Raw genomic sequence first — 12,772 nt, 5'->3', positions numbered from 1 at the left:
GGAACAAAATTCAGCAGAAAGAAAGAGAACTGCAAAAAGGTATTAAAATACAGACATTTGATTAAATTGGGTAAAGTATCTACTTACTACATCTGTGTGCAAATAATCCAAACAAACAAACTGTAACTGTTGCACACTAAGGAAGATAATATAGCCTGCTGGCCCCATAACACTCAACCTGCAACAAAAGCTTTGCATTCATAAGAATCAACAGCAGCAATCACTCATCAGCCTTGAACTAGGCTCTGTAGCCCTGCACTAGTGTAATTACTGGAGTTCTGGTGTTAGCTTGGATGTCAGAGATTGCACACACACACATATGAAATATTTAAGAATTCTCTTCAGCCCAAACATTGTACTGCTTTTTATCAACTTAAACCATTTCAAAGAAACATGACATTATGAGAAGAGCTGAAAATTAAGCTATTTTATCTTATTTAAATGAATACAAAGGACACATTCATAATAGATTAAGTTGTTGATATTTGCTATATATTAATACACACACAAAAAGAAAGAAAGAAAAACTGAATATTTGCTGTGATGCTGTAAAAAGAGTGTTTTTGTTGTGGAATTTTCTTCAGGAACCGCAATCAAATCAGCAGAAAATGTTTCGTTTGTATGTTTTATTTTACATTCTATAAAACAGCTGTTTTGGTGTTTGGGAATTATAAAGAAAATAACACATTTCCTATCTGAGAAAGTAAGTAAAAGTTAAGATGGTCGGTTTTATAATGACAGAATATCAAAGACACAGTTACGCTGTGGCTGAGAGATCACCGATTGTGCCAGTAGCCTTCAGTTTTTAATCAACCAAGCAGTTTTTCCATCAACTTCACTCGCATCGGAATCTAATTTGGGGAAGCAGTAGGAGTGCCGTCAAGGTGTTCAGTCTTTCTTCTTGTCGGGGGAGTTTGGGTAAGGTGCGTACGGTGGAGGCCGCTCCTGTGGTGGACATAACATAAAAAAATTAAAAAAAAAAAAAAAAAAACACAGTTCAGTGGCGTCCCTAAAACAACGACGGCTGACGACGTCCGTGCAGCTACGGAAGCTTACCGCGGGCATGTAGACGGCATGCGGATTGCTGGGATTATAATACGCGCTGCCTGCCGCTTCGGCCGCCTTCGAGTTACCTGTGCATGAAACAAGACGTGACAGAGACAAGGAGATTAATGCCGACAGTCGTGAACGCAGAACGCGCTCAGGGTGCAGACGCTACAGCTCAAACCACTGTACGCGGGGAGCGCACGGTTAGTCACATGAATCTTAAATGACAGCTCTGGAAAATCCTCCAGACGGAATCAAGCCGCAGTCCCCAAGGAACAGGACGGGAAACGTCCGACTGAACGTCCAGTCAAAGCGAAAGGACGTGTCACCTTGGAACAGTGGGTCCTTGCATATGAGCGCGGGAGGGAAGCGTTTGCTGAGAGCTCTGCATGTGAGGATTGTTTAACCTTTGTAATTATGATGTTCAACACATGAGACACTAGCAGCCCTTCTTTTTATTATTTTTTTTTTTCCCAAAATGATTCATCTTGAAAAGGACAGATGAGATCTGACGGGTGCAGTGGCACAGGCTTAAAACAGAGAGAGCTAGAGAGAGAGAGAGACCAACAAACCTGCAGGAGGTGGGGGGGCGGTCCAGTTCTGAGGGGGTGGAGCCCAGTTCTGAGGTGGCCCAGGGTAAGGAGGGGGCGGGGCCATGTAGTCAAATCCAGATGGGTACATTCCTAAGACAAGGTCAATGGAAGGGAAAAAAAAAAAAAGACAAAGATGTGTACAATTGTGAGACCTAGATTGTACAGCACACAAATATGACAAGACTATCAATGGCTGCAACTAACGATTATTTAAATTAGCAATTAATCGATTGTTCTGACGATTAATCAATTTATCTCACTAAAAAATTGCTGATTTTTTTGCTTAAGCCCTTTTCATGCTGTAATAAAATACATTAAAATATGCAAATAAACAAATAATTCAAGTCCTTTGTTGTAAATAGGAAAATAAAACCCTTTAGTGAATGCTTGATCATTTGTAGCAAAGGATGCATCTGCAGCTAAAAAACATATTCCTCACATCAACGTGTGAAAAGCTCAGCCATTTCTGCTTGGCCAATCTGCTGACTATTTTTTTGGATTAACTGATTAATAATTGGACAGCAAAATGTGCTTAATATGAGTTTTTCAGAATTTGAGGCAGGTAAAGCTAAATCTATGCTACTTAAGTAGGTTTGGACAAAGGTTTATTTTTTATACACATTAGGGCTGATAACTGATCTGATTTTCTTTCAGCAAATGTTTTTGAGTTTGTATGCCCCAGTTAGCAATTAATCTATCACTAAATTAGTTGATATTTAATTTAAAAAAATAAATTTATCACAAATAATTATCATTTTATGTGCCATTTTCATTCCATTTTGTGTGCTACCTTGCAGGAGTCTACTACATAGGAGCCCCATTAAAATGCGTAGAAGTTTGTTGTTGTAACCTCACAAAATGTGAAAAGGTTCAAATAGTGTGAATATCTTATCAAGCCACAACAGATCAGGTTGACATAAAAAGGTCAGAAACATTGTTAAATTCAGTGGTAGGGACAGCCAACTGAAAAGTTAGCTTTAGCAACCCTAAAGCACCAACCATAAACCTCAGTTCTGCTAAAGCGCTATACCAATATGTTACGTAGCAGAAGCTAATGCTAAAGCACTAAATTTAACTACATTGATTCCAACCATGTCAAATTTGTTACAGGACATGTACCGGTATGGTTTGTGCTTCAATTTTATTGTTTTTTTTAGAATGGCAAATTCTGTTGCTAGTTTTGCACAATTTACCCCAGAAAAGCTTCAGTTAAAAGATTTTAAACTGTTTACTGTGTAACAAAAGCTAACTGCGCTAAATGTTTGCAAAACAAAAAACTTCCTCCACCTTGACCATGGTAACGGGAAGCGTGCCCACCACTTATATTACTACATTTTCGATAAAAAGCATTTAGAAACATCTTAACCCATTTTGTACAGTGTTTACACAATTCGAAAGTAAAAGAAAAAGTCATTTTGACTCAAAGCTGTACCTGCTGCTGCCGTTGGATAGGGGTAGCCCATATTGCCAGGAGCAGTGGGAGGGGAAGGACCCTGGTAGAATCCATTCTGCTGGGGAGGGGGCGGGTAAGGATAGCCGGTAGGCGCCGGTGGAGGCGGACCGTACCCGTTCACCATTCCGGGTGAGGGGTAACCATAGGCAGGAGCCCCATTCTGGGCCGGACCAGCACGGGATGCTACAACACAAAAACAAACTAGGCTTTAAAGGTAAAGGAAACAGTGTGTGCTTTTTATTTATGAGCTTAATATCATCCAATATGGAATAAAACAACTAAAAAAAAATAACAAAAATGTGTATACAAACCATTTGTGGCCAGTTTGAAAAGATGCTGCCCCACTTCAATGGCTCCTCCGCTGGGAAATGACATCTTGAAATGAGCCTGACCTTCCCAGCCGCCTGAATAAACAGTTTCGATTAGAGTAGCTCTTAATTACAATAGTTACCCAATTTATCATTGGTTTCCAATCTGCTAAAAAGGACACTCACCACCAGGCTCAGCCGACACGGTGCCTTTGATGTAGTTGGCGCCAAACACTGGTTGCTCAATGCTGCAGCCTTTCATCAGATAGTAGGGGAACATGGCTGAGCCTAAGCAGTCCTTGTTGTTGCTGGACACGAACATCAGCTGAGAAGGTGAATACAAATAAAAATTGTGTGAAAAACATGAGGATCACAGCAGCATCCTGAGCATGTTAACTGTGGAAAAGTGAGTTACCCTGTATGGAGTTAGATAAATGGTGCCTTTCTTGGTCCCTTTCAGCAGATCAGTCTTGCAAGAGAAGTCGCTGAATGACAGCTCCACATTCTTACATTGTCTTAAGACACTGACAGGACAATGGAGAGATAAAAGGTTAAAAAAATTAAACAAACAACAAAAACTGTCAAACAAAGTGAATATCCTTACTATGAATCATTGGCGTTGTAGAAAACAATATGACATCTTTGCCATATATAATGTATTCTAGAATATTATTAGACTAAGCTAATCTCTAGAGATGCACCAGCTAATTAGTCAGAAATTAGCCTAAACTGGACTGTAATCACATCTTCCAACAAGATGTACATTGATGCAACTTTTTAGCATAACAGTTAGATAAAAGTCAGGGCTGTATACTTCAGTGCAGTTTCTTTTTGTTGTTGTTGTTTTAACACATTGAGATTATAAGTAAATATAAGTGTCAATTTATATTCCTTTCAAAGAATGTGGAGTTTTGGTTTCATTATGGTAAAGTCTATGGTAGTAATTGGGTCAACTTCTCAATGCAGTTAAGTGCTTTGAGTAATTTTAAAGATGATGTAAATAAATATAAAAGGCCAAAGCTCTGTGACATTTTAGGTAACTTCGGTATTTTCGATATTCGATATTTGCTGTTTGTAACCCGAGGTTGCGTCAAATTGGTGCGTGATGAGATTATTGCTGTAGCAAAGTGTCAACATGAGAAAAGCAGCCATTACTTCCTGTTATGACAGACGGGGCTAACGAAATGAGTTAGCCAAAAGCAAAACTAAATTTCACAAAAACGTAGGGGTAACAAAAAAAGAGACAGCATTACATTTTCGGTATATTGTTAAAAATGTAAAGGTTAAGTCAGAAATTCGGGGTGTTAAAAGAAAGCGCAACTGCTAAGCAGGCTAGCTTTGCTAATGTTATCCCGTGAGCTAGCTCCACCTAAAGAGATGTAAACAAGCTTCGTGACGACACGACAGCTGCTTACTTTATTACATAAACCCAGAAGAAACCCCATAAAACACGCACCTTTCTCCGTTATTGATCAAAACTCCGCCGTTTTGCGAATGGTTCCGATTTAGAGCCATGTTCAGGAGCCGTGTGAAACTTCTCCTGTTGCCTGTGGTCAATGCTAAAGCCTGGAATCGTCACAGAAGAACGTTCACGGATGACACAGCGCTTACGTCATCACACCATCTGGTAACTCGTGACCTGACTGGAAGTTTTCTTGCTTGTTCTTCTTCTTCTTCTTTAATTATCATTGAATAACAGATATGTTCTTCAAATATCTGTTGAACACTTTATGAGAAAATGATTCAAAATAATATTAACTTTGTACAAAAACTACTGTGAATGAAAAAATGAGTCCATAAACATGCTCAGTTTTTGAGGATGTTTAATGTTCCAACATCTGTGCGAGACTGTATACTAATTACAGTTTAATTTATCTGTACTGTACAGTTCAATATGGTTCAAAGTAGTTTTGTTAAATTGCTACAAATCAAAAAATGGATGCAACTCTAAGAAAAGATATTGTTACTATTGTCATTAATAGTTTGGATGAAAAAGGTAATAAAATGTAAGTTCTACACTTCATTGTCATTCATTGTCCTGTGGTTAATTGTTGTCAGTTTCACTGAAATAATGACTTTATATATATTGACTAATGATCAAAAAAGGATGAAAGCTCAAAACGTCTCACCTCAAGGCTGAATTGGTAAAATATTTTAAAACCTAGAAAGAGTTAAGAAACCTGACAAACTATAAATAATTTTATTGCAATTAAATGTTTTCTTTAAAACGTACGACATTGTATGGAGCTGAATTGGGGCCATGAAGCTTGTTCAAAAAAGCTTTTTTGAAACTGAAAGACAAATTTTGAAATATCCATCCTTTGTGTCTTTATCTTTTTGCTTTGTATTGTAAATGTTCTAATTTTCGTGGTAATTTTTATATCTTCATATGCTAGATTTAGAATACAGTTGCCAATTTTGATTCACATAAAAATTATTATTATTACTATTATTATTTTACTTTTCTTCATTTTCACAGACGTGTTAGTTTTCTGTTTTAACACTACGTTGGCAAGCCATTTTTTTAACTAACAAGTTTATGCGCCGTTTAAAACGTTCCTCGACACTCTCACTATATCATTTTTGGCCTCGGAACAGTATCTGCTATTTATTCAGTATATAATTTTACAGTTTTGATTATGAAAATAATTAATCGTGATGGGTTGAACTTCATCAGATAAATGTCGGTAGAATGGAAACACGAAGCTCTGTGCTCCTCTGATTGAGGAAGAAACAAGCGCTGGACTAATTAACGCTAATTAGCACGAGTCACGTGACCTTCACTTATAGAATCACACAAAGGTCTGGGAACCTTGGAGTCAAGAAAGAAAGACAAATAATAATACAAATTAAAAGGAGATGAGTTACAACTGCATGAAAGCCAGACTGGTTTCTTTGGTTTTGATATTGATGGCGCAGGGCTGTTTCTGCGTCTCCAGCTTTCAGGGGAAGGAAAAGCGGGCGCAAAACGCACAGCTGGCTTTACCTGCCGTCACCTGCTCAGTCCGTGGGATTAAAGCGGTGTTTGGTCCGCTGGTCACGAATAAACTGCATGTCAGAGGTAAGATCACAGCTGTTACCCATTTCAGTCATTTAGTTTAAAATACCTCAAAGTTATTTCTAATTAATCTCTTATCCACCCTCCTCCCCTTGGAAATACTCCCTCATAATTGCGTTTACTTTGTTGTTGTTTAGACGTATCAGGTACTCCAGTCCCTTTAGTTAATTCTAGGAGATCCTGTGGAGTGAAGGTGGGTAAAGAGAAGAACCAGAACCTCTCGTTTTTCAGCAGATATGACAGCTGCTACGCAAGGATAGAGGTCATACTTTACTTTATTAGAAAAAAGAATGTAAAGAAAGTATAATCCAAAACCTCTGTGCATTGCATGTTTGACCGTTTTCCCCTCTGCAGGGCAACAAAGTGGTGATCCCGCTGATGGTCCAGTTGACAGGAGAGAACCAATGGATCAGAGTAAACATCAGCTGTCCTCTGATCAAGAGAAGCAGTCAGAAAACCCAGCCGACGTTGTGTAGGTGACCTCTGACCTCAACATCAACAGGATCCAATGGATACTGTTAAAGTCTTCCCACATGACTTTCTTCTTGTCGCACTCAAATCTGTTTAAGCGAACAATTTTCCCCGACAAACTGGACTGGTTGTACTTAGGAATCACCCAGCTCTTTTCTTCCTCCCACTTTGAGTTAGTCTGTCACATAATCAGTATTGTATGTTAAGGAATTTTGAGTGTTTCAAAATGTGGAAAATCATAACATTGAATGCTTGGTTATTGTTATTAGCTTCTTCTCCAGCTTCCCTCGGTGAATGCAATGCTGATGAGTCCCTGCGTTTAAACTGTGGTCACCAAAGCATCACCAGCAATGCCTGCCAAAAACTGGGATGCTGCTACGATGCTCAGTCTCCCGCCTGCTACTACAGACTTGATGGTAAAAGGAACATTTCACCTGTGAGAGATTGTAGCGCGTACAAAAGAGAAACAAACCCCCTTAATATTTTACCAAACTAATTCCTTGTGTTGCCTTTTTTTGTTTGTTTAGCATGCTCTCTGGATGGACACTTTGTGTTCACGGTCAAGGCTACGGACACCCATCCACCCATTGACCCCGGCAGCCTCGTGATCAAGGATCAGCCTCACTGTTTGCCTGCAATCTCAACTTCAGATACTGCCGTCTTCAAGATGGGAGTCATGGACTGCGGCGCGAAGATGAGGGTAACCCATCACGTCTCAACTTGGTTTCATTTCCAACTATGGAGAAGAAGGAAGTTCAAACCGTTTCTCCCGTCAGTCATAATGGACAACAGTCACATGACATCCGCAAACTCCAATTTCTCTGTTAGAACGTCAGTATGTTGACGAAAAGATGGATGGAGCTTAAATGCTGGATGGTCCTGGAAGAAAATCTGGTGGAGGCTCCAGGAAAAAAAATGAACTATGACCCTAAACATTTAGTCCAGATCTAACAAAACTGACACTCAGATTCTCTCTATCCAGTTTGTCTAAAGCTATTCGACAACCCAACAGACCGGCTGCTACAACTGCAGCCAAATGTGCTTCTGTGGCATTGAATGCCAGAATTTTCCTATGCACCCTGTTCCATCCTCTTTAAAATGTTGGCACTACTTATGTTGGTTTTAGTTTCAAATAGTTTCTCACTTTAAATGTCCAAACTGACATTTAAAGTGGAGGCTATAGTATTTGCTTTTCCTTCTAGAAAGATGGCAATCTGGTGATATATGAGGTTGAAGTGGAGGAGCAGAACAAAAAAAGGAAAAGACATTCACCCTTCAGGTATTGCTCACCCTTTTCTTTTCTTCTGGTGGTATAAATGAGCTGATGAAATGTTGGAGTTGTTTTTTTAAGTCTGCAGGTTGAGTGTGAATATGACGAATCTGACCTGAAACATGCAAAAGACTTGAGGTCTTTGTACACCGTGACCAATCCACCAGCTGTAGTGGCACAGGGAGCCATGAGGGTGCAGATGAGATTAGCAACAGGTACCAGGATCTTCTCTGTTTCTTTTTTTTTTTTTGCAGCTTCAGCTGCTCAAAACCCATTCCTGACCTACTTTGGTTCCCTTCTAGATTCTTCCTTTACCACCTTTATCCCAGAAGACCGGCTTCCCCTAAAGCTTCCACTGCGTCAGACGGTGAATGTGGAGATCTCCATCGTCCCACCGTCCCCTGACCCTGCACTCTCGCTGCATGTGCGAGACTGCTTTGCCTACCCCCGGTCTAAGCACTCTGTGTGGACCCTCCTCCACGATGGGTTAGTCGGGCCTACAATGCGTCAATCTGACAGTCATGTTGGAACCTCAAAGTGGAATGGTTAATGTTTTTTTTTCCTTTCCCCTGGACAGATGTCCTAACCCTCTAGACACCATGAGGAGCTCTGTCCCTGTGGACAACCAGGGGAAGACCACCACCTACTCTCAGGTCAGGCGCTTTGATGTGAAGACCTTTGCCTTCTTGGACCCTGATACTGGCAAACCAAGTGTGGAACAGGTACCCTTATCTAATTTTACATTTGGTTTTGGATATTTTTAAAACCTGCTTTAGCATGCTGTTAGCCTTTATAAGACTCCATAAGACCTTTTTGATGCTGCCTTAAATTAAATTTAATTCAATACCCTGTATTGAATTGATTATTGGGAGGTTTTGCAATCAAACAGCAGATCCTGAAATTTCTGGGGTCTGTTTCTCACACTGCATATGGCTCTCTTAACCCCCACATGGGCTAGCTTAAAAGTTTTTGGGGTCTTTTTGATTGATCAAGCACAGAATGCGACTGGCCTCATATGGCTTTTCAACAGAAATAAACTAACAATGATTGTCATCAAAGCTAACTCATAATGGATGCAAAAAAGCCAGCTAGTTAGGTTACTGAGGGTATTTTAGCAGCTAGTTGTTGTTAGCCTCAGCTACCAGAACACAGTGAAGATGTCTGTTTGCTACTCGAACATTTGAGAGAAAAGACCAGCAAGCAAAACTACGAGATTAAATAGTCCTGTCACAACAAGATTTAAGATCTGTAATTGGTATATTTAAGGCCAACTCTGTTGTATGAATTTAAGACATTTTAAGGCCTTAGTTTTAGAGGCATGAATTTGAGGCTTTTTAAGGATGTGCGGACACCATATTTTGATGATATAACTATGGCTGCTAGCCCAGACTAGCGGTCTGTGGCTGCAATAAGTGAGTCTTAGTCATGTTGGTTGAAAACCGTCAATTTCTTTTAGAAATGTTAAAAATACTAAAATGTAAATAAAATTTTTAAGAGTATAAATGAGGTGCATCGCTGCTGAACTAGCATAATTTAATTCCCTCTAAATATAAATACTTTTAAAGAATATTTAGAGAGAGATAACGCTACTGAAATAAGCTTATGCTACATGTCTAATGAATGCGGCTCTTTTTAGATGTACTTCTACTGTTGGGTGGAAATCTGCACAGAAGATGTGGACTGTGCCCAGCGTTGTACCATCATCTGTAAGTATGACTTTCATATATATTTTTCTTCTGTATTTTTTTTTCTTTAACTGTGTTGTACCCCCGCAGCATCGGATGCGGAGCGACAGAGGAGGCAGACCGCTCCTGCATCCCGTCAGATCCAGCTCGTATCCGTAGGCCCGCTTCAACTGGTCCACGAAAACGCCGACCTGGATGACCTCCAGTGTGGAAAACTGAGCAAGGGTAAATATTTCAGATAAAGCGCTCGGCACGTTGTTGATGGTTGCATCATAATGCAGCTTTTCTCCTCCTTCCCCAGCGTTCAGAGTGATGGTGTATGTTCTGTCTGGCGTTGGTGCCGCCCTGCTGCTGATCCTGCTGTTTGCTCTTTGGTCAAAGATCCAAAGATGTGGCTGCAAGCAGAGGGCCGGCACATGAGATCACTTTAAATAAGCAGAATACGTTGATCTGCATTATTATTTGCAATGAGTTTGTTTTTTTTTTGTCGCTACTCTCCAAGTTTAAGTTTCACTTCTAAATCGTGCTTTTGAGGATTTAGAGGAAGAGGAAATGAATTTCTGTAGCTCTTCTAAAAAATAAAGTGCATTTCCATTCTTGCTTTGTACACAATTTCAGCCTTGGGGCTTCTATTTTTTTTTTTTCCAATTATAAAAATCTTAATAAAATTACAGTTATGAGATTTTGCACGGTTTCTAGTTTGTGAGAGACTCCATGACACAGTGGCTTTAAGATCTCAAAGGCATCTGACACAAAGAACCTCAACTGTGTCCATTGTTGTACAAAACCAGTTATCAACTGGATAAATCAATCTGGGTGGAGATAAAGTATCATTTGCAATTAAGCAGGATATAACTAAAATGTTAAGATAACGGCTCTTATCAGAATAGAAAAACGGTGTATATAGTGTATCTGATTTAGATTTATGCAAAGATGACTTGGCTCTACATCCATTACCCAACCACAGCCGAGCAAATTGCATCACTGCACTCTCCTGCTAATGTGCGTTTCCTTGACAACAAGATGGATTGGTTTAGAAATGGGACATCTATAAAGATGTTTGATATGTAAAAAAATATAAAAGCAAGTCAAAGTTAAGATCAGAGCTCCAGCAGAATGTCAGACATGGTGAGGAGCCTCTGGAAATGATATAAAAAAGCAGGATTCATAAAATGAACACAATTGATCCTAAAGATGGATTGTTTTGACTATCATATTAAACTCTGTATCATTTTCCTTTTACTATACTGTGTAAAAGTGTATTAAGAGCTCAGAGACTGCAGCTCTGAGGAGGAGTTGCGCCTCAAAGGCGGAGCAGGCGTATGGTTGCCACGGGAGATTCAAGGATTGAGCATTATAACAAGCTTTACTGTTTCTTCAACTTGTTGTGTTAAATCCTTCACTTAAAAAAATCCCCAAAAGTCTCACTGACAGTTAGCCATGAAAATACAAACGGGTTTATTAAATGAAATTCCAAGGATATGGTTCAACTAAGAACAGAAAAGCAGTGAAGTGAGTCAAAAGCGTGCGGTTTGCTTCAGTACGGCTTGAACTTCCTCTGCGCTCTCATCAGAGCGATTCGCTGTTTATCCTCCTCAAACTTCCTCCTCAGCTCAGCGATATCTGGGAACGGATCAAAGGGAGAAACGGTTCAACAACTCCTCCACCTCCAACGTGCTCCCTTAGTTCAGCGCCATTAAAGTACGACGGACTCACGTTCTTTCTGCGTGTTCTTGTGCTGCCAGGTGTAGAAGTTCATCAGCTCCTTCCTCCTCTTCTTCCTCGCCTCCCGCTGCAGCGTCCTCTGGTTGGCGGCCTCGCTGTGGGGGCGAGCCTTGGCGCCCTTGTGACCTCTCGTGACCTTCACCCAGCCCTCCTCGTCCTCCTGCTGCTTCTCGGCCTCCTGCCTCTGCCGCTCCGCCTCCTGCAGCAAAAACGAAGCGTCAGGTTTTAAGTCGCTCGGACGTCGATGGGACGAGCCGTGCTGCTTTTACCTCTTCTTGCCGCTTGTCGTAGTCCTGCATGAACGAGTCGACCGTCTGCTGCAGTTTGTCGGGGTGGATGATGGACTTTGTGTACTGCTGGATCCATTCTGTCATGGGGGAAGACGCACCGATCAACACGCGTGTCACATGTACCAGAAATGCATCCCCACGTTTCACCAAGGCAACAGTGAGCTCCTCTTGATGGGCAGTGTTAGATTTTTTTTTTTCCCCCTCTCATATATCAGTTTGCAATTCTTCGATGTAGTTTTGGTTTGTTGTGTTGCCTTTGTGGCTGCTGCGTGATAAAAATGACAATTTGTTCTCAATTTACCTGGTTAAATAAAGGATAACTAGAAAAAAAATATGAACAAATTTTTAGAACAAAATGAATATATAAATGAAGAAAGCCTGTTGTGGATGTTACAGAAAAACTCCTAAAATGACGATTTCTTGTTGCATTCCCAGTCAAAAACATTTCCGTTTTGGTTTTCCAATCACATAAAATCTGTTGCGACTATTCGGTGTGTTTGTGATGTAAAACGTGACGGAAAGCTCACTCTGTACTCCAGTTTTCACTGGTTTCTGCTCTGTGCTGACCACCAAGGGTTCATCATGCGGATGGGATTTAGCTGCTGCTATGCTGGAGGAGCTTTCAAACACAACGTAGCCGACTTTGAACCCCTGGAAGACATGAATGGAGACACAATGAACTCGGCTGCTCTTAATATCAGGAGCTGAAGAGATGGAAAAAACACACACAGACTGACCTGTTTGTCTGCTGGTCTGAAGATCTTGGACAGTTTGGGTCCAGACTCCTGAGAGGAACCCGGGACATCCCTCAGCTCTACTGAAGCAACAACGCCAAACTGGGAGAATAAGTCTTTGATGACACTCTAAAGAAC

At 40.5% G+C, this 12,772-nt stretch overlaps 3 protein-coding genes across 6 annotated transcripts; 1 reads left to right on the top strand and 2 right to left on the bottom strand.

Annotated features, from left to right (window-relative positions):
• Positions 1 to 463: 463 nt before the first annotated feature.
• On the bottom strand, positions 464 to 5,001 carry wbp2nl (WBP2 N-terminal like). Its single transcript, XM_015054601.1, has 8 exons — positions 4,858 to 5,001; positions 3,817 to 3,925; positions 3,588 to 3,726; positions 3,405 to 3,497; positions 3,073 to 3,276; positions 1,620 to 1,730; positions 1,057 to 1,133; positions 464 to 945 (listed from the first exon to the last, which is right to left on the bottom strand). Exons 1-8 carry the CDS (start codon positions 4,914 to 4,916, stop codon positions 889 to 891), a joined length of 849 nt encoding a protein of 282 aa, XP_014910087.1. The 5' UTR covers positions 4,917 to 5,001; the 3' UTR covers positions 464 to 888.
• Positions 5,002 to 6,115: 1,114 nt separating this feature from the next.
• LOC106961082 (zona pellucida sperm-binding protein 4-like) lies at positions 6,116 to 10,571 on the top strand. 4 transcript variants are annotated; one of them, XM_015054593.1, is made up of 12 exons: positions 6,116 to 6,462; positions 6,597 to 6,721; positions 6,814 to 6,931; positions 7,212 to 7,346; positions 7,458 to 7,630; positions 8,133 to 8,209; positions 8,282 to 8,415; positions 8,503 to 8,686; positions 8,778 to 8,922; positions 9,837 to 9,906; positions 9,976 to 10,110; positions 10,187 to 10,571. In XM_015054593.1, exons 1-12 carry the CDS (start codon positions 6,261 to 6,263, stop codon positions 10,303 to 10,305), a joined length of 1,617 nt encoding a protein of 538 aa, XP_014910079.1. In that variant the 5' UTR covers positions 6,116 to 6,260; the 3' UTR covers positions 10,306 to 10,571. The 4 variants fall into 4 exon arrangements, with proteins under 4 accessions (XP_014910079.1, XP_014910080.1, XP_014910078.1 ...); XM_015054594.1 differs by having other exon boundaries at positions 6,117 to 6,462; positions 6,597 to 6,652; positions 7,200 to 7,346; XM_015054592.1 differs by having other exon boundaries at positions 6,119 to 6,462; positions 7,200 to 7,346.
• A 743-nt stretch (positions 10,572 to 11,314) lies between these two features.
• rrp7a (ribosomal RNA processing 7 homolog A) lies at positions 11,315 to 12,763 on the bottom strand (the record flags this gene model as incomplete). The annotated part of the gene is made up of 5 exons (XM_015054596.1): positions 11,315 to 11,508; positions 11,602 to 11,809; positions 11,880 to 11,977; positions 12,428 to 12,551; positions 12,638 to 12,763. Coding segments are annotated over 5 exons (642 nt in total), but the record flags the coding sequence as incomplete, so codon positions are not given.
• Positions 12,764 to 12,772: the final 9 nt, after the last annotated feature.

This window comes from Poecilia latipinna, unplaced genomic scaffold (assembly GCF_001443285.1).
Source record: "Poecilia latipinna isolate Pla-1442-1.1 unplaced genomic scaffold, P_latipinna-1.0 Scaffold1263, whole genome shotgun sequence".
In the NCBI taxonomy this organism is placed as follows: domain Eukaryota; kingdom Metazoa; phylum Chordata; class Actinopteri; order Cyprinodontiformes; family Poeciliidae; genus Poecilia; species Poecilia latipinna.
The sequence above is the reverse complement of the archived record's forward strand: the minus strand, read 5'-3'. Positions and strand labels throughout refer to the sequence as shown.